We start from the raw sequence: 27,900 nt of genomic DNA, 5'->3' as shown, positions 1-27,900 counted from the left end.
AGGCGTACTGGCATGGTATTTTGTAGAGTGACCTTCATTTGGGTTTACTGTTTTTCCCATGATTAGACAGAAGTTAATGGGTTTGGGGTAAGAAAGACCACAGGGGTGAAGTGCCATTTTCACCATTTATCAAAGTATCCTGTTTTTTTCTGGAGAACCCTAATACACTTACAAACACAGGAACAGAAAGTTCTCTTTGTCTTAAATCTTAAAACATAGACAATCAAGGATTTCGGGCTGCCTGGGTGGCTCAGTCGTTAAGCGTCTGCCTTCTGCTCAGGGCGTGATCCCAGGATCCTGAGATCGAGCCTCGCATCAGGCTTCCTGCTCCACTGGAAGCCTGCTTCTTCTTCTCCCACTCCCCCTGCTTGTGTTCCCTCTCTCACTGGCTATCTCTGTCAAATAAAATCTTAAAAAAAAAAAAAAAAAATCAAGGATCTAAGAATGGAACATCTGCCCAGTAAATGGGGATGATTTCAGTGCTGTTACAGGGCAGTACTAAAAAGTGTGTTGAGCTGGCCAAGTAGTGACAAGTTTAACATAAAGAAACTACAACACAGATAAAACATGTTACGTCTTTTAAAAATTGATAAATTGAAGCTAATCAAAATTAAGCGCTTTTGCTCTGCAAATGACCCTGTTCAGATGGAAAGACAAAGATACAGACTAGAAGATATTTGCTAACCACGTATCTGATAAAAGATGTGTATCTAGAATATATGAAAACTCAACAAATTATAATAAAAAGCCATCCAATTACAAAATTGCCAAAGGCATGAATAGACATTTTACTGAGGACCTATAGATGGCAAATAGGCACATGAAGAGAGATTCAACATCATTAGCCATTCGGGAAAGGCAAATTAAAACCACAATGAGGTAACACAGTATTCCTATCAGAATGGCTAAACTTAGTGACGCCAAATGCTGGCAAGGATGGAAAGAAACTGAATGGTACATACATCAATGGTGTGAACACTTTGGAAGATGGCAGTTTCTTGTAGAACTGTCATTTAACCCACCCACAGGGATTCTTTTAATCCCTGGCTCCAAAGAACCACTGATCTTTATTTTTATCATTGAAAGCATGTTATAGTAAATGAAATGATACTCTACGTAACCTTTTGGGATTGGCTTTTTAATACAGTTGCATAGTTCCTTGCAGATCCAGTCAAGTTGTTTTGCGTACCAACACTTCATTCCTCTTTTAGTGTTTAGTAGTCCGTGGTATAGATGTACCACTGTGTGTTTAAACATTCACCAGTTGTTTGGGCTGTTTCCAGTTTGGGCTATTGCAAATAAAGCAATGAACATTCTTGTATAGGTTTTGTGTGAACATATAAGATTTTTCTGAGTAAATGCCCAAGACTTTTATAGACATTGTCTTGCCTATAATATTGGAGAAATCATACCATTTTAAATGAATTATTGAATAAAGTGCACTAAACCTTGGTAACTCATACGGAATGGAGTACTTCATTACTATTTTTTGTTGTTGCTAAGGGACTTCTTTGTATCATCTTGTGTCAGAAAGCATTCATTTGCAACCTGGGAAAAAAATGCCTACAGGACACAGGTGTAGAATATTAGATGAATTAAAAATATTCTCCAAAATAAACTGGCCCATCTACTAAAGGTTCTTTAGGAGAACATCACCTTAATTACCTGAGATCCAATTTCAGGGGTTACTTACAGAGGACCAAAAGGGTGTAATTACCACCTTTAAAACAATTCAGGTTTTCAGGACACAAAATGGGACAGTTAACCCTGTTTCAGGTTCTTTTATACACAAGAGAAAAAACAGGTCTGAGTATTATAGCCACCTAAATGTGAGCTGCTGAAGAATTAAAATACACCACACACTTTCTCTGAATTCATTTATTTAGAGATAGTACACAGCCATTCAAAATGATGGAACACAATATTAACACACAGAATAAAGTTGGGGAATTCAGTTGAATTATCTTTCGTTTACATTAATAAATACCTTAAAAGAAGCAAATGTAGATTTTAAGATTCATTAAGACACTAATAACATGTACAAGTAACTAAGTTTCTAAGTTAACTGTCATACTGCTTGATTTTCAGGTTGAAAGATTATAATAAACTATATATTTTAATTAGATGGCAGCAAATACAAAAGCATTTTAAACATCTTCTGAACTGTAGAGTGTACTATAAGCAGTTTATATTCTATAGCATTCCATCATTCTCCTGGCCTCAGTTTATGGGTAGAAGGCAAGCTGGACACCAGCAAATCACATAACAAATTATCCACCACTAATGAGGTGTGTCATCTACTATGCATGTATTTTGAATAGAAGTTATTTTTGAACGCCAAAAGAATGCCAGCTTTTCTGGGAAATTGGGATTTACCAGCTTGGTCACTGACTAGCTACCTGAGCTTCAGTTTTCTTCATTTTTAAAATAAAGGATTGGACTAGATTTTATGTAAGTGTCTCCTGAGGCTTAGGATATTACAGTTTCATCCTGTCCTAAGTTTACCACCTCTGATTTTCAAAATGAACTTTCAAAGTGCACCTTCTAACCCACGATTATCTTTCTTTAAAAACTTTGCCTAAATCCTTCAGAGTTCCTAACGTCTCCATTGAACCTGTACTTTTGCAAGTGTTTATAATAACTAAAACAAAGTTGGTATGAAAGGCCATCCCTACCCAGGGAAGATTACAACCTAATTGGGTATTCAAATTAGTAACCCACCATCACCACCAAGCTTTCTGTGAAGCCTCTCTCAATCTCCACCATAATTTACACTGCTGTCCATCAAACACTCCCTAGCTGTATAAATTCCCTACCTTCACATCAAGGGAAAAACCTGAAAAGATTTTTCAGACAACTGGCATTTAAGTTACTTGTTTATACAATTTTACAACAGCTACGTTCTTTGCAGTCTCTTGTAGGGCAAGGCATCAAATATTTCAAAAGGCAGCCATACATTTCCTTCTATACTTTCTAAAATAGCTTAGAGACTAGCACAATTTAAACATCAAACTGTCAAGCAGTTTTGTTTTTACTCTTAATTTCACAGGCACAGAGCTAAGGATAAACCTAACAGTGTCCACTTTTCCTAACTCACCATCAGACTCCTACATCTCTCCCTTTGTAATTCATTCTAACACACATACCAATGTGCATGGCAAGAATACAATGAATAAAATGGCAAGCGGTAAAATCTAATTCATGCCAGAACACTGGAGAAGTTACATGGGAAGCACACACATACACAGCTTTACAAAAGTTGGGAATACTGTTAATCTCAAACAAGCAATGATCAAAGTGGGACTTTCATGCCAGAAGTCCTGTCCTGTTCAATCAAAATCACGATTTGTAAGAACAAGTGGTGCCACTAGTGTCCAAACATACAACACAATGCCAATCCAACTAGAAGAGATTTTCACCCATACTGCTGTCCACTGACTCTTCATCTCACGAGAAGGCTCATACCTAAAATTTAAGAAAAAAATGAAAGGGAAGAAAGGGTTGGATTATCAGCCATCATGCCACTTAGCTTTACTTCAGCAGTGTTCTTTGTATAGAGTTTGTGGTAAGAGATACACAATTGCTGGGCAAATCTGTTACCCTGCTTGCCATACTACTTTAATAGCTAATATGAAGGTAAAAATCAAAAATTTCCTTTAAAGAGTAAAGGACATCGGCCTCCGACGTAGCTCTTTTACTAATACTCAGAGGCTCTTTATGGACAGGTTCCCACTATCTGAAAGTCCGTTATGCCACTTTACTTTTACAAAAAACCTACATGAGTAAGGTAAATGGCTTTTTTCTAAAAAGCAAAATCTCTCTTTGGGTTTCTTTCAGTTAGCAAAAACAGGTAATAAATATAAGTCTTTCATAAAAATGAAGTAGCGTAATGCAAACTGTAAGAAAGTAGGGGGGAACCTGTATTTCTGGCTTAGTAGTCATGAAATAGAGAAATGGAGTGTGATGCCTGGATAAGTAAGATATTGTTATAAAAGACTTATCAATCCTAGGGACACCTGGGTGGCTCAGTCGGTTAATCGTCTGCCTTTGGCTCAGGTCATAATCCTAGGATCCTGGGATAGAATCCCGGTTTGGGCTCCTTGCTCACCAGGGAGCCTGCTTCTCCCTCTGCCTGCCATTTCCCCTGCTTGTGCTCTCTCTCTGACAAATAAAAATATTTTTTTAAAAAATCAATCCTATCCTGTATAAAAAGTATAATCTGTTCAAAGCATATATGGGAACCACTCTCCCACCTTCAGCCTTTTCAGATTTAAGACATTCGGAAGGAAATACACTCCAAATTTAGCTGATTTTTGAGCAAATGAAACATACCAAAATATTTTTCATATAAAGTTTTGGGTTTTTTTCTTTTTTTAAGATTTTATTTTTAAGTAATCTTTACACTCACCGTGGGTGGGGCTTGAACTCACAACCCTGAGATAAAGAGTCACATGCTCCTCTAACTGAGCCAGCCAGGTGCCCCAATCTAAAGTCTTAACATTTAATACTATCTGACAGCCAAAGCTGTGAATTACTGAACACTACATGGTTTCTTATCACTATGCTGCAGTGTAGGAGTTTTAAAAAATACTTATTTTTCAATAATAAATGCCAGAAAAGTCTGCTCTTAAAATGAAAAATAATCTTTTTCTACATCTTTTTCTGGTATTCAGAGTCTTCTTACAAGTTGTAAAGGGTATTCTGCATTAAAAATTATTAAAAACAGAACTTTGCAAACCATACAGTTCAACTTGAATCTTAAACTGAATCTCTCGGTAACCATTTCGACAAAATTAGAAATTTTTTGAAAACAAAATAACTACCTTTCTATTACCAGAAAAAGATTTATACATTGTAAAGTGATAAAAAAGCACAAGTTACAGCTATGGAGAGTTCTAAGGATCCGATTTTAGAGTAGCCATATTCTTTGCATTAATCTACATTAATGTATTTCACCTCAATTCTGGAAACTTAAGTGCTTTTAACAACAGTTTGAACGAAACAGAGAAAAAGATGTATCTTACACCATGTCGGGAATTGGTTACAGTGTCAAAAAAATAAAGCATTGTGTTGGATTAACTATTAATATGGTATTTCTGTAAAAAAAAAATGTGTTAATTTCATGAAGCTTCCGATTTTCATCTCTTCAAGATTTGGAAGTATTTCAGTATTTGTTACTGCCAGAGCAAGGAAGTAAAGTCTGCATTTCTCATACTGATCTTATTAATCATTTAGATGTAAATTCTGAAATGCACTGGAGGATAAAAAAGTACTTCATACCACATGTTTTGCAATGCAATCATGAAAAACCTCAAAATTTCCACATGTGAAGTTTTCATGAAATATAATATTACCTGTACCAGTTGGTAAGGGTCATCATGATATAAAGTGAAGCCAAGAAAAGCATGAAGTGAAAGAAGGAATAACTATAAGTAACACCATCCCTTTCATTATCTACAGCTCGGTGAACATCATCTCCATCCTCCAGTGATGCATCACTTCTGGCTCCACCGTCTTCTATTAATGTTGATTCATCACTCGTTAGAGTCAATTTATTAACCTGACTGTTGTTTGAAGTACGGATGCTGCATAAAAGACAGTTAAGGAAGAAAGAAGGAAAAAAGGTGTTTAAAAAAATGATTTTTAAATGAATGGCTAGATTTCTTGTTAAAAAAATATCCACGACTTTTCTTACCTTGAATAAAACACACATAATAAAAAGAGGATCAGTCCTATAATTCCCTGAGCATGCCACCACTGGACAGACTGCCCCTCCTTTGGGATAGTGCTTGTTGTATTGTACCCAATTATGCTTAGTAGACTTGGGTTGCAGTTTGTTTCTGTAATGTAAATTAAGGTCAAATTAAAATGTTAGAACAGTATAAAAAGTAATTTATTTTGGGGGGGCCTAGTTACAGGTTTGTGTTTTTTTTGTAAACTCTTTATGCCCTTGCATATTCAAAAAATTTTCCTGGAAAAAGGTGTAAGAAAAAAATACTTTGAAACAACTTGTAATTATTGATAATGAGACCTTTTAAATTTTAGTGCTAATTTTATAGAAGTACCCAGAAAATCAAGTAATTTCATTTTAAACCTCGAGAACTGAGATACTATTAAGCTTTCTACTGATCAAGAAATGGGTGAAATTCAGATGAGCTCTCCTAAGTATAATAAAACTTTAGTACAGTTAGGAATAAAATTCAGGTGTTCTAAATGAAAATACAGTGGCTTTTCCTTATATATTGTAAGAGAATAATAGTGACTTTATGAAATTTATGAATTGTCAAAGTACGTTGCTACATAAGCAAGGTAACTTACACATTAAAACGACCAGTTATTAGAATTTTAACAAATGCTTTGTGGGAATGTCCAAATAAGTCATAATGACCTAATCTGTACTGTTTCATAAGAAAAAGTAAGGTTTTTATTCACTAAACTATCCAAAATGTTTTTCTCTTCCACAAAGCCAGATATAACAACTACCATCTTATTAATGAAAATGATCCTTAATTAGGGGAAAAAAACAAGAAAAAAAATGATTCTTATCTTACACCCATTCAGATAAGAGTAAGCTCTAAAGCAAATTACTAAAAAATTTTTCTAACCACTTAACACCCGAACAAAAATAATCTCTAATACTAAAAACAGCCTTCTTCCAACTATTGATAAAGTACCTACTGAGTTTATAAACTTGCAATCAGATTTAGATAACATTTTATAATTTTCTTTTTAAATAAAAGGGATAATTTTCTTCCTTTTCAAAATCAGTAATTAATTTCTCACCAATATGTTTCACCCCAAATGATATATATTGGCTTCTAATCTCATGGATACTTCCTTGAGAATACCTTGCTATTCACTTGCAAGGTACTCACAGACAAAAATATTATTTTAATTAGTAAAAAAAAGACTATACTGCTTAGCAAGGAATCAAGGAGCATTTTAAGAGCTTTTCTTTTTATATATACTATCGTTAATATGACTACAAATTAGGTATATTTTTATAATTTTCATTTAACTTCTTAAATTTTGTTAGTGAAAGAAAGTGAAAAAAATACACGGCAATAATCAAACATGAAAATGTTATTATTTCCATACTGTTTATTCCTCTAGAAGCTTTTTTTTTTTTTAAAGATTTATTTACTTATTTTAGAAAGAGAAAGCGAGAGCAAGAGACCGCTGGGTAGGGGGATCTGAGGGAGAGAGAGAATCTCAGGCAGACTCCCTGCTAAGTGACCCAGGGATCCATCTCAGGATCCATGAGATCAATGACTTGAGCCAAAATCAGACGCTTAACCCACTAAGCCACACAGCCATCCTTAGAGGCTTATTTTTTAAATAGCTTAATTTCACAAAACGACCATCTTTGAAAAAAAAAGTTGTAGAATTCATTAAAAACAAATAAACCTGAGCAAACAAAACGTACCTGGTTCATTGGTCATAGCAGACCATGTCAAATACATTGTGTAGACTGTGATTACTGAAGACTGTAACAAACCAGATCTTGGTTGTGATTCCTACAAAAAATTAAGACAAAAATTTATTCTGACATCATTCAAGATTTAGGGAAAACTTAGAAAAATGAAAGCTTCACAGAAACTGAACAATATAAAGATCATACCTGGATTTTTGGCAGTATAGACATTACAGAAGCACCGAGGCAGAGGAGCATGTTGACACTGATGAATGCTTTATTTTCTGAACAACTGGCTGGATGAGTATAATAAACAAAGAACAGGACGATAGCAACTAAAGACAGCAGATAATTCAGAGCCGTAGCTGATAACAATGCTGTGAAAGCAATATAATTGGACAATTAGAATTTATCATGAATATTAGGAATTAGGCATAGGGCTCATTTTAAAAATAATCATTTTATTCAAAATGTATTTTAAGCAACTAACATTTCAGCATCATGCAGGCTATAAAATTATGCAGAGAATATTTCTGAACTTTATCACAGTGATTTTATAGTCTTCACACATAGCTCACTATAGTATTTTCAAGGACAGTAGGTTAGGTAACATATTAAATATTTTATTAATAGTAATAGCTCCATTACAAACACAATCACATACATTAGCCATAATTTTCAAAATACAGAAAAATAAAAGGAACATTATTTAATGCTAAGCCTACAAAATAATGCTTTTCTATATTAACTAATTATCTTTATTTTTTATTTAAAAAAATTTTTTTTAAGTAGTCTCCATGCGTAATGTGGAGCCCCACACGGGGCTTGAACTCACAACCCTGAGATAAGACCTGAGATGAGATCAAAAGCCCAAAACTTAACTGAATGGCCACCCTGGTACCCCTTAACTAATTATCTTTAAAAAAAAAATTATGTAATGGTAAGTCATTATTATTTAATAAGACAATCCAAGTTTCTTCTATGTAAATCAAAACACAATGTGTTTTTTTTTTTCTTAATATGTGTTCAATATACAGGTGTTTACATAGATGTGCCTGATGGGATCCACCCAACAAATATTTACTGAATGCCTACAAAGTTCTAAGCACTGGTGATAAAGCAGGGAACAGAGGAGAAACTCTTGCATTAGATATGCATTAAAGAATGCGGTGTTCTATAAAAGTGAATTTTCCAAGCTTATTTGAAGCTTATTTCTTTGAATACTAAACTCTATTTTAACCACTGAGATCAAATACCACACAAACTAGCTGTGAGAGAAATATCAGGCTAGCAGATACAATGAATATAGCTTTCAATCTGATTTAAAATATTTAGCTGAACTCAGCTCATTTCACATAAAAATTTAGATTTATGGCTTCTGTTAGGAAATCAGAAAAAATTCAATGCTGAGCCCACATTTCCACAAGGCAACTACTGTAAAACTGAGCAGCGGCTATGCACCTTAAACAGGGGCTTCGTCACAGTTGTCTGCACAAGGATTGATTATGCACTTAACCCGAGTCTCTTCCCTCCTTTTCATCTGGGGCAAGCCAATGAATTCTGATCGCTGTTCTGCAGTGTAACCACTGGACTCAAGCTCATCATTACAAACAGAACAGTCACACTACTGCAAGAATCCCCTTCGGTGTTACTGACACAAAAAGGCATCTTTCCACTTACATAAAATGAAAAGTTCTAGAGTTGCTTTTTACACTTTTTCCTGCATGCTGATGTTTATGAATTATGTCGCTGTTTATTTCTAGCAGTCCTAATCCCTTTAATATTTTTAACCTGCTATAGAATAGGAAATTAGGCTGTAAAAAGTACGTACTATCAGCAGTAGCCTTTGCAACATCTATTTTAGCCATTCAAGATATTCTGGATTATGTCCTGGTTCTTGGGTATGTTCTAATTGATTCCCTAAAAGTTCTCTCAATAAGCAAAGTTGTTATGTCATAAAAATCTTGATTTCCCTATAGTCTGCATATATGCTCTGACCTTCAAAGTTCATCTATCTTGAAGATGCTCTGTAAGACAAAAGCTTACCTGCATACCAACATCTTGAGTTCCCTTCTTCCATTTTCTCAACCCATGATTCATTCCATGAATGGGCAAAATCAATAAGTAAGACTAGCTGTATGAGGATGAAGCAAAAGGCACCTGCCATTCCTACATAAAACCACACTGAAAGAAAAAAAAAAACATACAAATGAGTGGCTGGTTCACTTTTTATTATTTCATCTTCATAACACAATACACAACAGGAAAAATAATATTTTACACAAATGATTTGTTTTGCCAAATGGAAAAAAAAACAACCACAAGCAGTGTTACAGTTCGAGGCAGCAGTTATGTCAATTTCTTTATAAAACATCAACATCACACAATTAAGAAAAGATTTATTACCAGTTGTAAAAGTTCCTTCTGGAATGAAGAAAGCCCCAATAATAATTGCAATTGCTGCGGCAAATTTAAAGAACCAAAATCTAAAAGAAATAGAAATACAGTTTACTAATAAATATTCACTCAACAAATAGTTTCATATATGAAATCTTTTAAGAGCATCTGAAAAAATAGCGTTTATGTGACTGTTTAGGACAGTTTTAAGAAAGATTTAGAACCAATTTCACTATGAGAAAATGAGAATATTAGTTCTATATTCACAGGTTTATTTTAAATAATGAATTGGTATATGCTAAGTGAAATAAGTCAGAGAAACACAAATACCATATGCTTTCACTCATATGTGGAATTTAAGGAAGAAAACAAATGAACAATGAAAAAGAGACGAACCAAAAAACAGACTTTAAATACAGAGAACAAACCAGTGGATGCCAGAGGGGAGGTGGGTGAAATCGATAAAAGGGATTCAGAGGACACTTATCTTGATGAATGCTGAGAAATATATAGAATTGTTGAATCATTCATTATATTGTACACCTGAAACTGATGTTAACACTGTATGTTAATTTTACATGAATAAGAAGAAATTAAAAATAAGAATGGGATAATATGTGAAAGTATAAGGTGTGCTGTACAAATGAATAGGTTTTACAAACACATGATAAATGCTCCATCCAAAACTGATAACGACAACAAAAACAGCTTTTAGGACATCAGCATCTTGATGGCAAAAGTCCCTATTTTTTGGTTCCTCTGTTTTTAACAACTAATAAGGCATCCATCCATTAACAGAAGTGCCTCTGTGGGAGTCGTGAGATCCAGAAACATTTGCCAAGAGACCCAGGAGGAGTCTTCAGCACCTGTGCATTTGGTAATACGCAGACAGACTTTGGTATGGGCTGCAGAACCAATAAATTTCCCTAACCCTTCCCAGCTTTTTCCAGTTGGGGAAAACCCAGAGTGCCAATGTGGGCAAATACCCATGAATAGGAGACAATTCATAAAAGTCTAGCCCTCCTGAGGGAAGATTCCAGCATTGCATGTGTGTGTGCTGGGGTGGGAGGGGCGGGACCTTTGTCAGCACCGCCCCTACACCACAGCAATACAGTATGGACTCTATCTGGCAGGCAGCAACCTCTCCCATGGGGGAAAACGGGAGCTGTGAGTGACAACTACCCCAAATTTGTGGGACAATTCTGGAGAAACTCATTTCTCTCCAGAAGCACCCAGATTATTGAGGCAGGACCTCCGTGACTAAGGGGAGATTGGAGACGGGGAAAGCAGCAGATATCAAAGCATTAAAGGAACAGTTTCTGCCACCTACTCTCAGGACTTAAGCAGGAAATATGCTCACAAGTCTCTGGGAGATCCTCAGGCGAGGATATCTCCGCTGCTGTGTGGGATCCCAAACACTTGGGAGTACTAAACCCACACCTCCCACTCTGCAGCTAGCTCTTTATGTGTGCTCCCAAGCGTGGCAGAAAGAGCCGATCCAGTAATGAGAGTGCTCTGAGAAAAACACACCATGATCTGTAGGCAAGGGAGAAACCATAAACTTGAGCCGTGGTGCCATCTTCTGGATTTCCAGTATCCAGTAGGGTGAGTTGTAAGAACCAGAGAAGTCATAAAAGCTTAAGATTTCTTCCACAAAAGGGAGCAAGAAGTGTGCAGCAAGTGTATAAATAAAAGGTCAAAGAGAACCCCAGGATCAAGAAGAGGATACCCCATCTGAAGGCAACCAGTAGAGACCTGAGGTATCTGCTACCTCAAGCAGCAACACAAAACTACAGGGAACATGAAAACGAGAGAACATTTCATCACCAAAAGATAAGAATCCAACAACTGAGCTGAAAGGCAAGGAATCTTGCAATCCAGTGAATGAAGAACCAAAATAGCTGCTTTAAGGAAACTCGGTGAGCTACCAGAAAACACAGAAAAGACAAAATCAGGGGAAAAAATACATGAACAAAACAAGGAATTTAACAGAGCCAGAAACCATAAAAAAAGAACGATAATCTGGAGCTGAAGAATTTGATGAAAGAAACGAAAAATGCAAGAGAGCACTTAGAGAAGGGTAGGTCAAATGTAGGACAGAATCAGCGACCTAGAGAACACAAATTTTGAAATAACCTGATAGGAGTGAAGAGAGGGAAAAAAAATGAAAAAGAGTGAAGAAAGCCCATTTGATCTACGGTATCTAAATATTAGAATAATTAGTGTTCCAGAGGAGAGGAGAGAAAGGAAGGGGGCAAAGTTTGTTTAAAGAAATAACGGAGAATTTCCCAAGCTTGGGAAGTATTATACATTTCAGTTCACAACTCTAATAGATTATGCTATTATCTCAATGCAAAAGACCTCTTAAAACACAAACTGTCAGCGATGGAAGAAAAACAGAGAATCCTAAAAGCAGCCAGAGAAAATAGGATCTTAATCTCCCACTAAGCTATCAGTGGACTTCTAAGCAGAAATGCCACAGGCCAGAAGAGAGGAGAATGACACATTCCAAGTTTTGAAAGAAAAAAACTGCCAGCCAAGAATACTCTATCCCCCAGTCATCCTTCAGATATGAAAGAGAAATGGAGACTTCCCCAGATAAACAGAAGCTGAGTTCACCACTACTAGATCTACCCTGCAAAAAATGGTGACAGTTCAAGCTTAAATGAAAAGATGCTAATTAGTGACATGAAAACATATGAAAATATATAACAGACTGATGAAGATAAATATACAGTAAGATCTAGAAAACTAGTTGTATAATATGATGACATGTTAACATTTAACTATAAAGGTTAAGAAGTATTGAAAAAACTATATCTACTACGTTAATACATAATATAAAAAAATGGTAAATTGTGACATCAAAAATATAAAAGGGGAAGAGTAAATGGATAGAACTTTTGTATACAATTGGAGTTAAGTTGCTATCAGCTTAAAATGGACTGTTTCATCTAAAAAATGTTTTAGGTAAGCCTCTCAGTAACCACAAAGCAAAAACCTACAGTAGATCCACAAAAGATAAAGGAAAACAAGAGAACCAGAAAATAACAATTTACAAAAGCAGGCAGAAATGGAGGAAAAAGACAATGGAAATGCAAAACAACCAGAAAGCAATGAATAAGGTAACATTACTAAGGCCTAACATACCAGTCATTACCCTAAATGTGTATTTTTACCGAATTTACCAATCAGAAGGCATGGTGTGGCTAGATGGATAAAAAAACCAAGACCCAACTATATACTGCATACAAGACTCACTTCAGATTTAAGGACACTCACAGGCTCAAAGTGAAGGGATAGTAAAGGATATTACATGCAATTGGGAAGCTAAAGAAAGTGGGGTTAACATACCGACACTAAACAAAATAAACTTTAAGACAAAAAAGGTAACAAGAGACAAAGGGCGTTATATAATGATAAAGGAGCCAACTCAATTCTCCATGAAGATACAACAATCATAAATATGTATATACCCAACACTGGAACACTTAAGTATATTAAGCAAATACTATCAGATTTAAAGGGAGAAATGGGTAACAATAACAGTGGCAGACTTCAATACCCCACACTTTCAGCAATGGATAAATCCTCAGACAGAAAATCAACAAGGAAATGCTGGATTTGAACCCTGTGTTAGGCCAAATGGACCTATCCCATTTATAGAACACTCCATCCAACAGCAACAGAATACATATTCTTCTCAAGTGCACACGGAGCATTCTCCAATATGAACAGATCATATGATAAGAGGACCCAAAATAGTCTTTTCAAGTATTTTTTTCCAACTACAACAGAATGAAACTAGAAATCAACAAAAGGAAACCTGGAAAATTTCCAAACATGTGGAAACTAAACAACACACTCCTGCAAAACTAAGAGATCGAAGAAGAATCAAAAGAGAAATTATCTCTAAACAAATGAAAATAGAAACACAACATAATAAATAAGACATACAGGACGCTGCAAAAGCAGGTCTTAGAGGGAGTATACAGTGATAAATGCATATGTTAAGAAAACAGAAAGATCTCTAACAACCTTAACTGTATACCTCGAAGACTAGAAAAAAGGCCAAAGTTAGCAGAAGCAGGGAAATAGCAAAGATCAGAGTGGAAATAAACGTGATACAGAACAGAAAAAAATAGAAAAGATCAACAAAACTAAGAGCTGGTATTTCAAAAAGACAAACAAAACTGACACACCTTTAGCTAGACCAAGAAAAAAAAAAAGAATACTCAAAATCAGAAACAAAAGAGACATTACAACTGATACTATGGAAGTACATACATTCATAAGAAACTGCTTGAAGAATTATGTGTCAACAAATTGGATAACCAAAAGATATGGATAAATTCTAAAAACATACAACCTATGAAGATTAAATCAAGAAGAAACAGAAAATCCAATTAAAAGATGGGCAGAGGAACTCGGATATTTTTCCAAAGAAGATATACGAATGGCCAACAGGTATACGAAAAGGTGCTCAGTGTCACTTATCACCTGGGAAATGTATATCAAAGCCATTATGAGATATCATCTCACACCTGTTAAAATGAAATGGCTATCATTAAGAAGATAACAAGGAGCAAGTGTTGGCAAGGATATGGTGAAAAGGGAACTCTTGTGCACTATTGGTGGGAATGTAAACTAGTTCAGCCACTATGAAGAACAGTATAAAGGTTCCTCAAAAAATTAAAAATAGAAACTACTGTATAGATCTAGCAATTGCACTTCTAGTTATATATCCAAAGGAAATGAAAACAGGATACCAGAAAGATACCTGCTCTCCATGTTTATTGCCACATTATTCATAATAGGCAATATATGAAAACAACCTAAGTGTCTGTCAATGAATGAAGAAACTGTGGAACAGATATACAACAGAATGTTATACAGCCATGAGAAAGAAGCAAACCCTGCCATTTGCAAGGACATACATGAACTGCAAAGGCATGGCTCTAAGTGAGATAAGCCAGACAAAGAAAAATACCATATGATATCACTCATACACGGAATCTAAAAAAGCCAAGCTTGTGAAAACTAAGAATAGAATGGTTACCAGAGTATGGATATATGGGGGTGGAACTGGGAGATGTCATTAAGGGGAACAAACTTGCAACCAGTAAATAAGTCCTGGAGATCTAATGCACAGCATAGTGACTTTAAGCAGCAAAACTGTCTTACAGACTTCAAAGTTGCTAACTGTTCTCACTCATCACAAGAAAGAAGTAATAACTATGTGACATGACTGAGGTGTTGGCTAACCCTACAATGGTAATCACATTGCAATATACAAATGTATGAAATCAACACTTTGTATATGCTAAATCTACAATGTTATATGTTAATTTTATCTCAATTAAAATGAAAACACACGTAAAGAAGATGGTTGTAGGACTACTTACATGTTTATGCATGCTACTCTGCCTAGAGTGTTATCTCAAGGAATAGTTGTCATAGCCATTCTGTGGTGTATTTTGAGAAGTGTTTAAAAGCACGATAGAGTTGTAAAAGTGCAAATAAACAAATACCAATGACTAGAAGAACAAAATAAAATAAACCAACCTGTCACAGCATATTTTTCACTAGTATTTGTATTTCACTTGTTCATTCTTCCTGTCTTTGGTAGCATAATAATAAACAACAGCAGATACCCAAAAAATATTTTTTTTAAATTTATGGGGAGAAAACAGATAAAATTCAAAACATTCAAATTAAGTATGAGAAGTGATGCTCTACATTAAGGGAGATTAATAAAAAGGACCCTGAAGTTTCTTTCTAGATTGTCTAGTACAACCAACCATTTAGACAATCAATCACCCTGCTGAGGATTAAAGTTTTTCATTTTGGTTGCACTGTAGGTCTAAGTAGTAAGACTGATCTACTGAGAGCTAAGAGGAGGAGGAGGAATGAGTTCCTCTTTATTAGTAACAGATATGGTAGATCCTCTTTTTTTAAAATTTTAGAGAGAGAGAGAGAGAATGCACAATCGGGATGGACAGAGGGAGAGGGAGAGAGAATCTCAAGCAGACTCCACAATGAGTGTGGAGTCTGAGGCGGGGCTAAATCTCATGACCCTGAGGATCACGACCTGAGCCAAAACCAAGAGTGGGATGCTCAACTGACTGTGGCACCAGGTGCCCCAGTAGATCTTTTTATGATGAACTATAAAACATCATGCATCAGAGATTATACCAATAAATAACCCAAGGCTACTATTTATATTTCTAAAATCTGACATTCTCAGTAGAGACAAGAAGGTATTTTTACCTGGTCATTCATGAATAACGAATCTGCAAACTGCATAATTTATTTTAAAGTTTCTTTAGACAGACTCAAAATAACTGAGAAAAGGCTACCCAGAGTTTTGTATTCTTCAACGACGTACCCATTATGAACTGCGGCTCTTGGATCACTGCTGCTCTTGACTTTGATCATTAGCAGAGAGAGGAGAAGATAGAACATAGCCAAGCCAAAGCACAGACGGTACACGGCTTTATAGCCAACCAGAATATTACAAGGAACGATGCCTTTTTCATTTTCACAAAATCCAGGAATCTAGAAAACAACGAGTTTATGATGTAGAATTTTTTCAAGTAAAAATGAAAGTTCTAGATAATCAAATAGTTTAACGTTTAGAAAACAGAAATTTGCTTTACAGTTTATGCTAAATATGTAATCAAGGTAAGTCTGGAACATTTTCATCAGATAGACATTTAATTCTCTTTTCACTTTATTTGAGCCCATGATAAACTATAAATGCTGATCCAAAACTGGATATTTATTCTGACTTGCAGACTTATTTTAAATTTTCTAAAACTTGCATTCTCCTGTGATATGCTAAATTACCTGTATAAAAGAGAAATACAATCAATGAAAGTGTAAGGAATTATATGGTAAGTCAGCTTCTAAATACTGAAGAGGAGAACAATGATGGCTTCTCAAATGGATTTGGATTAACAAATAGCTGACAGTGATTTTATTTTTAACTTAGAAATCTGAAAAAGACTGATGGCCATTACAGAAAGTCACACTGGAATCAAGAATACAAAAAAACAAAACAAAACAAAAAAACCAAAGAACCTTAAGTGAAATAAATGGGAGTAGTCCTCAAACTACATATACTACTCCTACTTATAAGAATTATTTCCTCTAGAAAATGTTAAAGCAAATGGATATGCCAAAATATGACTGCTAATTTGTGCCTTTAAAACCAAGAACTTACAATTGTATTTAAGCTACTGGGGAGGCACTACTTCCTTTTGCTAGTTCCTACGCGGTCTGTAAGCCCTTTCTTAGTCTCACTTAAATCTCAGCCAGTTTAAGCCCTACAGTATGTACTTACCCATATTTACTTGCATCATGTACTCAACTAGGCATTCTTAATTATCCCACTCCCTTGTATGAGAGAAGGACACCACCTGGCGGAATTCCCATCATTAAGTTAATTCAACCACCTAGTTCAGTCAGGTTAAGCTAGTTCAGTAACAATCAGCAAATATCAGTGGCTTAAAACAGCAAAGATGTAGTTCTTGCTCTTGCACATGTACATAACTGGTTCATATAGTCACTTCAGGAGTCCAGGCTGTTGGAGAAGCCACCATTTCAAATGATGTACATGTTGTGACAGATAAAAAAAAGAAATCTTGTATCAGTAAGTAGAGGCTGATGTGTATTTCTTCAACTCACAACTCACTGATCAGTAAGTACTAGAGACATTGCCCTACATCTCACAAGCACTCTAGGAAATGCAAATCATTGATGACCTTCAGAAAGCAGAGATGCAGAAATATCTGATGATGAGATTAACATCCACCAACTAAACTATTCATAACCACCATCAACTGGATCCAGACAAAACCATGTGTCTTTTGCTTATACCCAAGGACTTGAGTAACATTAACTGGTCATCCACATCTACCATGTACAATGCTAGTTACTTTCACAATCATAATAATCTCACTTTTCCAACTTTCACCATCTTTCCTTACCCCAAAGCCAACATCAAGCAGATATGGTGCTTTAAAATGGAGGTCAACTGCCATATTCTTTCTCAACCTCAAATTTTCTGTTGTCATTTGTCTCGTCTTGGTGGAAAGCCAACTTCTATACCTTCTCTTGATCATTTCTCCTTCACATAGATTAAAGCTCATATCTTTAACTCCTCAAAATATAAATGATTAAATCTCATCCTAAAAAATCCTTTCCTTAATTTAGCTGCCCTGAGACCACCATCTTTGTTACAAAACTCCTCAAATCAGCAATTTATACCTACTGGCTACATTTCCTCACGGCTGTCTGATTCTCCTCCCACTTCTGATCCCAGCACTCTAAAGAAATTGCTTTTTCAAGACACTAATGATGTACTGGTTGTCAAATACTTTCTTCCTAAGGTCTGCACCATAGGGCATTCACTTGTTTCACCCTTTTCCATTGTTCCTTCTCAGGTTCCCTTTTCTCTACCAACCCCTTTCAATAACAGCTTTTGTCAAAGTCACTGTCTGCTCACTTTGAATAGTCTTCAGCATATGCAGCCATGATTTCAACTTTCATCTCCATTCCCAAAACACTTCTAGCTAGGATTTTTTGTTACATACCGTGTTTTCTACTTCCCGTTAGATACACAAACACACTTTCTCAAACACGTATGTAGTGCAGTATCCCTAAATCATTGTTTTATAAACTAAATGAATTATAGTTTCCTCATCTCCTTTTATAACCTGACTCCCTGAAAAATTTAAAAAAAAAATAAAATAAAGCACCCCTCCACCTCAGGTTAACAGTAACATTTTCCTGCTAGTTATCTAGAATCAGAACCTGGGTATTATGTATGATTCCATCACTACCAATATTTAAACCAGATTCAGTTAATTCTACATTCAGAAAAGCTATTGCTGGCCCCCTATACAGTTCTTGATTACATGATTAAAAGAGCCTCCACATTTAACTGCTTAACTTCTAATTATCAGATCAGTCTTCCTAAAGCATACATATTCTGCTCAACAAGCTCTCTATCCTCATTTTGCTTCCTATTTTTCAATCTCTGCATACAAAAGTTCTACTCATTCTTAGAATGTTGCTTTTTCCATGAGACCCACTGAGTTCTGACATTTAACTGGTTAGAATTACTTATTTCTCCTTATTACCACAGCACATTTTCTGTACCACCATCACAGAAGTTAAGCTTATATAAGTCTTATATCATCTTTCTTTCCAAAAGATTATGAGGATTACTAAAACTGGAATTACATGTTATCTTACTTTGTACAATTTTCCAAAACCCAACAATCAGTTTTAAGCATACTCATTATAGGTTCAGTTAATCAATTAAAAAAAAAAACAAAACACCTTATTCAGTTGTTCTTCCATTCCTGGTATCAACATTACACAAGCTACACACACTCCAACAAGCAGGAAAAGTGCATAGATCAATCTAGTTACAGTAGAGTTGTTTCCACTAGGACAGCATCGACACAGCAAACACGGGGCACTGCCACATAAACATGGTATCTAGGAAAAAAGAGTTAAAAATCAGTATAGTTTAAAATGACACACTGAAGATTTCTTTTATCCACTCAAAAAAAAAAAAAAAAAAAAAAAGAAAGATAGGACTGAAGTTAAAGTAATTACCAAGGAACAAATGTATTTGGTTCATACATAATCACTCCACAAACTATAAAACTTAGTACTTTCTGTGTAAAGATGGACCAAAGTGAAACATAAAGGCGTTTGACCTCTAAATCATTTAAAATAAATCAAATCAGTTAAAACAACAAAGGAAAAAAATCATCAGCAAAGAGTTCAGCAAAAATAAACAAAAAACCTTGGAGTAATAACAAGCCTATCTCTGGCTCCTGTCCTTTAGCCACCAGAAATCATACGGGTGAATTCACAGAATTCTGAGAATTCTCAAATACCCCAGAAGAGAAAAAGAAGGGAACTGGCATCCTTATCTTTTCCCTCTTCTGAGTTGGTGGTAGTGAAAACTGAAAACTCAGGCTAGCTAACTTTCTCCAGTGGAATGCCACAGTAAACTACTAGTACACCAGAGGAATAGGATAATTCCCTCACCAGGAGAGATGAACACTAATAAGGGAATCTGCCAGTATTTCAGAAAGGTTAAGTGTTCTCACAAGGACTCACCATAACCTAGGCTGAGCTCCCCCATACTGTCAAGACTTCAGAGAGCTGGACAGACTAGGATATTCTAGCCTTACAGCTATAGCTCTGGGGGGAAAGTCTGAGAAACCAAGGGAACGGAGTATGGCAGCAGTCACACACACTATAGCAACCAATATAATGCAGGGAACAAAGCTGTTTATAGTAAGCTTAAGTAAGAAAGAAACAGAAGTCACGGCAACTATGCAAACATACTCTAGCAAAAAAATAAGTAAATAAGTACAACCCTCGGGGGAACTGAAAAAAAGGCTGAGGGAGAAACATTTGAAGAATCCAGTCTGAAACAAAACATAACTCAGTAAGAAAAGGAAATTCTGTACTTCACATGAACTACAGAAAAATAACAAAAAGCAAATGAAAAAGTTCAAAAATGAAATGGGAAAAGAATAAAATAAGATAATGAAAAGAGAAAGTCAAACTTAAAGAATAATTAACTACCAAGGAACAAAACAAACACAGATGAAAATAAAATTACTAACAGAAAAAAGCTTGAGATAATTACTATAAACTCAGCTCAAGATGGGTTTAATAGTGACTGGATATATCCTACTGCCCTAATCAATGGAAAAAAGTTAAACAAAGCAATGGTTTTTCAGACAATTAACAAGTAATGCAGAACAGTAACTTCCGAGAGAGGAAACAATGTGAGCCCCACGGCTGACCCAACTTTCTGCCTGGGGAGAGCATCCAGTACAGGGACGGGGACCTAAGCAGAGGCCAGTAGTTCACCTGAATTTAAGGAGACAGCTGGGAGCTGGAACAGAGTTGGTCACTGAGAGAAGTAAAGGCAGCTAGAGTCTACAGGGAAGAATCCTGGAGAGAAGAAAGCTACAAAGTGAGCTCTGGAAATCTGCAGAGGCTTCACCTTGATTCTTCAGCAAAGCACTAATCACTGCATGCATTTGAATAAAATACCCAAAGGAGGGGGAAGAGTTAGTATTCCCACCAGTCATAGGGGAAAAACCTTGTTATCCAGGAGGCAGTGAGTTATGGGTTATACTTAGAAAAAAAATCAGCCATAAGATTAAAGGCTGCTCCAGTCTCACTTAACAAAGCATAAAGGAAACATCAAAAAGATCAAATTTTCTTCAAGTAACTCACCCATGCCCAAGAACAAAGCCCAAGAATTTTCTTTTTAAAATACAAGTACATCCAACGTCCATCAAGGTAAAATTTACAATGTTTGACATCTAATAAAAAAAATGACAGTTATGCAAGAAAGTAGGGAAATACAAACTTTAATGAGAAAAATCAATCAATCAAAATCAACCTGACAACACCGATGACTAAATTATAGATAATGGTAAAAAGTATTATTTTAACAAGATTAAAAAAAAAATCAGCATGTTAAGGAAAGCCATGGAAGGTAATTTAAAAGATCTATACCAAACCTGTAGAAATGAAAAATAAAGTAACTGAACCAAAAAACACTAAGACACTGCAAAAAAGATTAATGAACCCAAAAACACAGCAAAAGAAATGAGACAAAAATGTTAGGACAAAAATGAACAGAAGATCAGCACAGACAACTTTAAGCAGCCTAATGTAAGTGAAATTGGAGCTCTCAAAAGGGGAAATGAACAGAAGAATCCTACTGAGGAAATAATTGTCAAAATGTTCCCAAATTTAATCAAGATTATAAATTCCCAGATCCAAAAAACTCAATGAAATTCTAGCAAAATAAACATGATGGAAACCATACCAACTCATATCACAACCTGCTTAAAAACAACTGTAAACAGAAAAATCTTTAAAAAGCAGGCAGAAAAATTAAGCATATTATAAAAAGAGAAACAAGGAAAGGCATCAATTTTAATTAAAAAACTGCAAACCAAAAGTAAGCACTTTAAGAAAACTACATATGATAAAATTTTATGCTCAAAGTCTCTTTCAAAAATTAATGTAAAATAAAACCATTTCAGACATAGAAAGGAAAAAGAATCCAAAACTAACAGACCTAAACTACCAGAAATGTTGAAGGAAATCCTTCAAATAAAAGGAAGATTATACCAGACGGCTGATGTATACAACAGGAATGAAGAACAATGGAAATTGTAAAATATAAAAAAATCCTTTAAAGGATAATTATCCCTTTAAAGCAGAAATAATAGCAATGTATTGTGGGGGGTTATAACAAAGGTGGGAGAAAAATATATGATGATTGCAAACACTATGCAAGAGGAGACATTCAAGACATTCAACTATACACTACTGCAAGGTTCTTAAAATGTAAGTAAAGATTCTTCACTAAATGAAGAATTAGTGACATGGACTGGACATGAAGGCAGACTGTAGAAAGTTAAAAATGAATACTATACACCCTAAAGTGACCTCTGAAAAACTCAAGACAAAGAAGACTAGCCAGTAAACCAATGGAAATAAAACAGGATAGTAGAAACGGCCAATTAATGCAAAATAAGGCCAAAAAAATAAAATAAAATAAAATAAAAACTACAGAAAAGGGATAACAGGACAAACAGAAAATAGAAAGGTGGCTGATTTAAGCCCAAACGTAATAATCACACTAAATGTAAATGGCATAAACACTCCCAATGAAAAGGCAGAGACTGTTAGATAAAATATTGAGATCCAACTCTTATCTCTTCTACAAGAATCCTACTTAAATATAAAAATGCAAATAGGTTAAAAGTGAAAGAAAGAAAAAATAAATACCATGCTACAGTATTATAGTATGTTTCCTCTCACCATTCCTTTTCAACACTGTACCAGAAGTTCTAGCTAATGCAAATAACACAAGGAAATAAAAGGTACATGCATTGAGAAGGAAGAAATAAAATTATCTCTATTCACAGATGGCATTATTATCTACATAGAAATTTCAAAAGAATTGACCAAAACAACCCCCACAGAATCTTTGAACTAATAAATAATTATAGCAGGGTTGCAGGATACAAGGTTTTATTTATTTATTTGTCAGAGAGAGCACAAGCAGCCGGAGTGACAGGCACAGGGAGAAGCAGGTTCCCACTGAGCCAGGAGCCTGATGTGGGACTCAATCCTAACACCCAGCAATCATGATCTGAGTTGAAGGCAGACACTTAACAGACTGAGCCACCCAGGCGTCTCTGGACTTGAGACTTTACAAAGCAACAACAGTAATCAGGTCAGTGTGATACTGTCAAAAAGCATAGACAAATCAATGGAACAGACTACCTAGCCCACAAATAGCCCCACATAAATACAATCAACTAATGTTTGACAAAGATGCAAAGGCAATTCAATGAAGCAAAGATGATCTTTTCAACAAATGTGTTGTAACAACTGAGCATCCATATGCAGAAAAATGAATTCTAGACATATAGACACAGATCTCACACCCTTCCCCAAAATTAACTTGAAATGGATTTTAAACCTAAATATAAATCCTATAACTATAAAACTAGTATAAGATAACACAGGGAAATATTTAAATGACCTTGGGTGTGCCGATGGCTTTTCAGATACAATACCAAACGCGTGATTCACAAAAAAAATAAATAACTGATAAACTTGTCTTCATTAAAATTTAAAAAATTCTGCTCTGCAAAGTTCAACGTCAAAACAATGAAAAGAGAGGCCAACTGTCTGATAACATTTACAAAACACATCTGATCTTAAAGGACTGTTATCCAAAACACACAGAGAACTCTTAAAATAAGAAAACAATCAGATTAAAAAATGGGTCAACTCGGCCATTGCACTACTGGGTTTTACCCCAAAGATACAGACGTAGTGAAGAGAAGGGCCATATGCACCCCAATGTTCATAGCAGCAACGTCCACAATAGCTAAATCGTGGAAGGAGCCGAGATGCCCTTCAACAGATGACTGGATTAAGAAGTTGTGGTCCATATACAATGGAATATTACTCAGCTATCAGAAAGAACGAGTTCTCAACATTTGCTACAACATGGACAGCACTGGAGAAGATAATGCTAAGTGAAATAAGTCAAGCAGAGAAAGACAACTATCATATGATTTCTCTCATCTATGGAACATAAGAACTAGGATGATCGGTAGGGGAAGAAAGGGATAAAGAAAGGGGGGGTAATCAGAAGGGGGAATGAAACATGAGAGACTATGGACTATGAGAAACAAACTGAGGACTTCAGATGGGAGGGGGGTGGGGGAATGGGATAGACCGGTGATGGGTAGTAAGGAGGGCACGTATTGCATGGTGCACTGGGTGTTATACACAACTAATGAATCATCGAGCCTTACATCGGAAACCGGGGATGTACTGTATGGTGACTAACATAATATAATAAAAAATCATTAAAAAATAAAAAAATAAATAAAAATGGGTCAACAGACACCTCACCAAATTAGATATACAGATGGCAAATAAGCATATGAAAAGATGTTCCACATCATATTTCATATGCATATGGAAATGCATATTAAAACTCATGTACACACAAAAGTCTGCGCATGGATGTTTATAGCAGCTTTATTCCTAACTTCCCCAACTTGGAAGCAACCAAGATGTCCTATAGAAGGTGAATGAACAAATAAAACTGTGGTACATCTAAATAATGGTATATTATTCAGTGCTGAAAACAAAGGAGTTCTCAAGCCATGAAAAGACATGGAGAAACCTTAAACGGGTGTTACTAACTGAAAGAAGGCAACGTGAAAAGACTACATCTTGTGTGATCTCAACTATATGAAATTCTGGAAAAGGCAAAACTGTGGAGACAGTAAGGATCAGGGGCTGGAGTGGGTACAGGAATGAATAGGCAAAGCACAGAGGACTTTAAGGGCAGTGAAAATATTCTGTATGCTACTATAATGGTGGATACATGTCATTATACATTTGCCCAAACTCACAGAGTGTCCAACACCAAGAATGAACCATAATGTAAACAACAGACTTTAGGAGATTATGATGTGTCAATGTAGGTTCATTAATTTTAACAAATATACCACTCTGGTGGGGGATGTTTATAACGAAGGAGGCTATCCATGTGTAGGTTCAGGGAATATATGGGAAATCTTTGTTATCTTTCTCTCAATTTTTCTATGAACCTAAAACTACTCTAAAGAAAGCGTCCCCCCTCCCCCGGCCCGCTTTATTTAAGGGAGAGAGAGAGCACAAGTGTACAAGTTAGAGGGGGGGGACAGAGGGAGAGAATCTTAGGCAGACTCCATGCTCAGTGCAGAGCCTCACAAGGGACTCAATCTCATGACTCTGAGATCATGACCTGAGCAGAAATGAAGAGTCAGACACTCAACTGACTGAGCCACCCAGGTGCCCCTAAAACAAAGCCTTTAAAAATAAAGGATATATGGGATGCCTGGATGGCTCAGTTGGTTAAGTGTCTGCCTTCCACTCAGGTCATGGTCCCAGGGTACTGGGATGGAGTCCCCCACTGTCTTTGTTCAGCAGGGAGCCTGCTTCTCCCTCTGCCTGCAGCTCCCCCTGCTTGTGCACTTGCTCTCTCTGACAAATAAATAAAATCTTTAAAAAAACAAAAATAAAATAAAAATAAAGGATATAAAAAGGATAAAACATTGTGACCAGGTAGGGTTTAGTCAAGGAAAGTAAGACTGATTGAGCTTTTGAAAATGAACCAATGCAATTCACCATATTCACAGACTAAAGAAAAACCATTTACAGTCATCTCAACAGATGCAGGAAAGTCACTTGACAAAATTCAACAGCCATTCACGATAAATCGAACAAAACTGTCTGCAAAGAAAAAACACAATATCCTCAACTTGATAAAATGCATTTACAAGAAAGCTATAGCTGCCATCCATACTTCATGGTGAAAGTCTGATTTCCCCTAAGATTCAAAACAAGACAAGGATATCTGCTCTCATCACAGATATTTAACTTCACATTAGAGGTTCTAGTCAATACAATAAGACAAGAAAAAGAAAAGGAATATACACAGGAAAGGGAAAAGTAAAACTTTTCCATTCACAAATAATTGTTTACACGGACAATCCCAAAAAACTTACCAAATGCTATTAGAATTACAAGGGAGTTTAACAAGGTCCCAGGATACAAGGTCATTATACACATACTAATCATAATCCTGCATACCAACAAAAATCAACTGAAAACTGAAATTAAACCAACAAAAAGAAATACTAAAGTATAAATCTAATAAAATATATATATAATAAAATATGATGAAAATTAGAAAGCAATGATGAAACAAATCTAAGATTTAAATAAACGGCAAGATAAACTGGGCTCATGAATTGAAGACTCAATATTTTAAGATGTCAATTCCAAATTCCAATCACAATCCCAGCAAGAGGCTGGTGGAAATAAACCAGTTGCTTTAAAAATTTATATGGAAAGGTAAGGGAACTAGAACAGCCCAAAGAATTTTGATAAACAACAATATTGGAATACACACACTACCTAACTTCAAGATTAACTTTAAAGCCCGAGTAATCAAAATAGGGTGGGTTTAGGCAACAGTATGGCACAAATAAATAAAACAATAAAGTAGAGGATAGACTTACATAAATATGGTAAAAGGGTTTTTGCTTAAAGTGCCAAAGCAAATCAATATAGGAAGGACAATCTCTTTAATAAACAGTACTGAAATAACTATTTACCTATCTATCTAAAAGAAGAACCCTAAGGGAAGCCTGGGTGGCTCAGTAGGTTAAGCGTCTGCTTTTGGCTCAGGTCATGATCCCAGGGTCCTGGGATTGAGCCCGATGTCAGGGTCTCTGCTCAGCTTCTCCCTCTCCCTCTGCCACACACTTGTTATCTAATAAAATAAACAAAATCTTAAATAAAAAAAAAAAAAGAAACTTAAGCCTCAATCAAACCATGTATCAAAATTAACTGAGGATTTCTTAGATGCAATATGAAAAGCATGACCCACAGAAGAAGGAAAATTGATAAATTAGGTCTCATCAAAATTAAGAACTTCTGCTCTTTCAAAGACACCCTGACGAGAATTAAGACAAGCCACAGATGTGAAAAAAATATATTGAAATGAGGTAGTTAATAAATGATTTGTACTGAGAATATAGAAGGAATTTTTAAAATTTAGTAAGAAAAAAACCAACCAGAATAAAACCCGGACAAATTATTTGAACATTTTAAGAAAGAAAATACATGGATGGCAAATGAGAGCATGAAAAAGGGCTCAATATCATCAGTTACTCAGGAAATGTACACTAAAAGTATAATGAGATACCACCACACACACACATTAGAATGGCTAAAATCAAATAAACTCATAATACCAAGTACTGTCAACTCTCTTTGTTGGGACTGAAAATTGGTACAGCTACCTTGCAAACCAGCTGGGTAGCTTCTTACAAGTCAAATGTATGCCTGTCATATTGCTCAGCAATTCCACTGATAGCTATTTTACCTAAGCAAAAGAGAATTTAAGAGTCACACAAAAAACCTTTGTGGTACCTCTATGGAAATGTTTACAGCTATTTTATCACCAAAATCTGGAAATGCTCTTCACTTGATACATGGATAGTAAGTTGTGGTACATCCAAGCAACGGAATATTACACAAAAATAAAAAGGAACAAACCACTAATACACACAACATGAATAAATCTCAATGAATTAATGCTCAGTAAAAAAAGCCCGACTCAAAAGGCTATATCCTGTATGATCCTATTCATTTGCCCTTCTGGCAAGAAAAGAACTCTGGGGACAGAAAAAACAGGAGCTGCCGAGAATGGGGATGACAGAATTTAAGGTGCTAACTGTTCTGTAGCTGTTACATAACTATAGGATTTCTCCAAATTCACAGACCTGTACATTACAAAGTGTGAATTTCAGGTAAATTATATCAACTAAAAAGAAAATGACAAAAATACAGAAAAATAATATGGAAGGAAAAGAAAGACAATGTAACATGAAGGTAACTGGTGTCCTTAAAATAGAGAATCCTCTAAATAAACAAAAGGGACA

At 35.5% G+C, this 27,900-nt stretch overlaps 1 protein-coding gene across 1 annotated transcript in view; it reads right to left on the bottom strand.

The window, feature by feature from the left end:
• Nucleotides 1-1,863: 1,863 nt before the first annotated feature.
• SERINC1 (serine incorporator 1) overlaps nt 1,864-27,900 on the bottom strand; it is a 29,314-nt gene continuing 3,277 nt past the window's right edge. The window contains exons 2-10 of the mRNA XM_026504725.3: nt 19,160-19,321; nt 16,200-16,369; nt 9,821-9,900; nt 9,461-9,598; nt 7,622-7,791; nt 7,427-7,517; nt 5,696-5,840; nt 5,355-5,585; nt 1,864-3,465 (exon numbers count right to left, since the gene is read on the bottom strand). Coding sequence (XP_026360510.1) covers nt 3,330-3,465; nt 5,355-5,585; nt 5,696-5,840; nt 7,427-7,517; nt 7,622-7,791; nt 9,461-9,598; nt 9,821-9,900; nt 16,200-16,369; nt 19,160-19,321 — 1,323 coding nt within the window. The 3' untranslated portion in view covers nt 1,864-3,329. The remainder of the gene's footprint in view (nt 3,466-5,354; nt 5,586-5,695; nt 5,841-7,426; nt 7,518-7,621; nt 7,792-9,460; nt 9,599-9,820; nt 9,901-16,199; nt 16,370-19,159; nt 19,322-27,900) is intronic.

The sequence above is a fragment of the Ursus arctos genome, unplaced genomic scaffold (assembly GCF_023065955.2).
Source record: "Ursus arctos isolate Adak ecotype North America unplaced genomic scaffold, UrsArc2.0 scaffold_13, whole genome shotgun sequence".
NCBI lineage: Eukaryota > Metazoa > Chordata > Mammalia > Carnivora > Ursidae > Ursus > Ursus arctos.
Note: the sequence above shows the minus strand (reverse complement) of the source record. Positions and strands in the feature narration are given on the sequence as shown.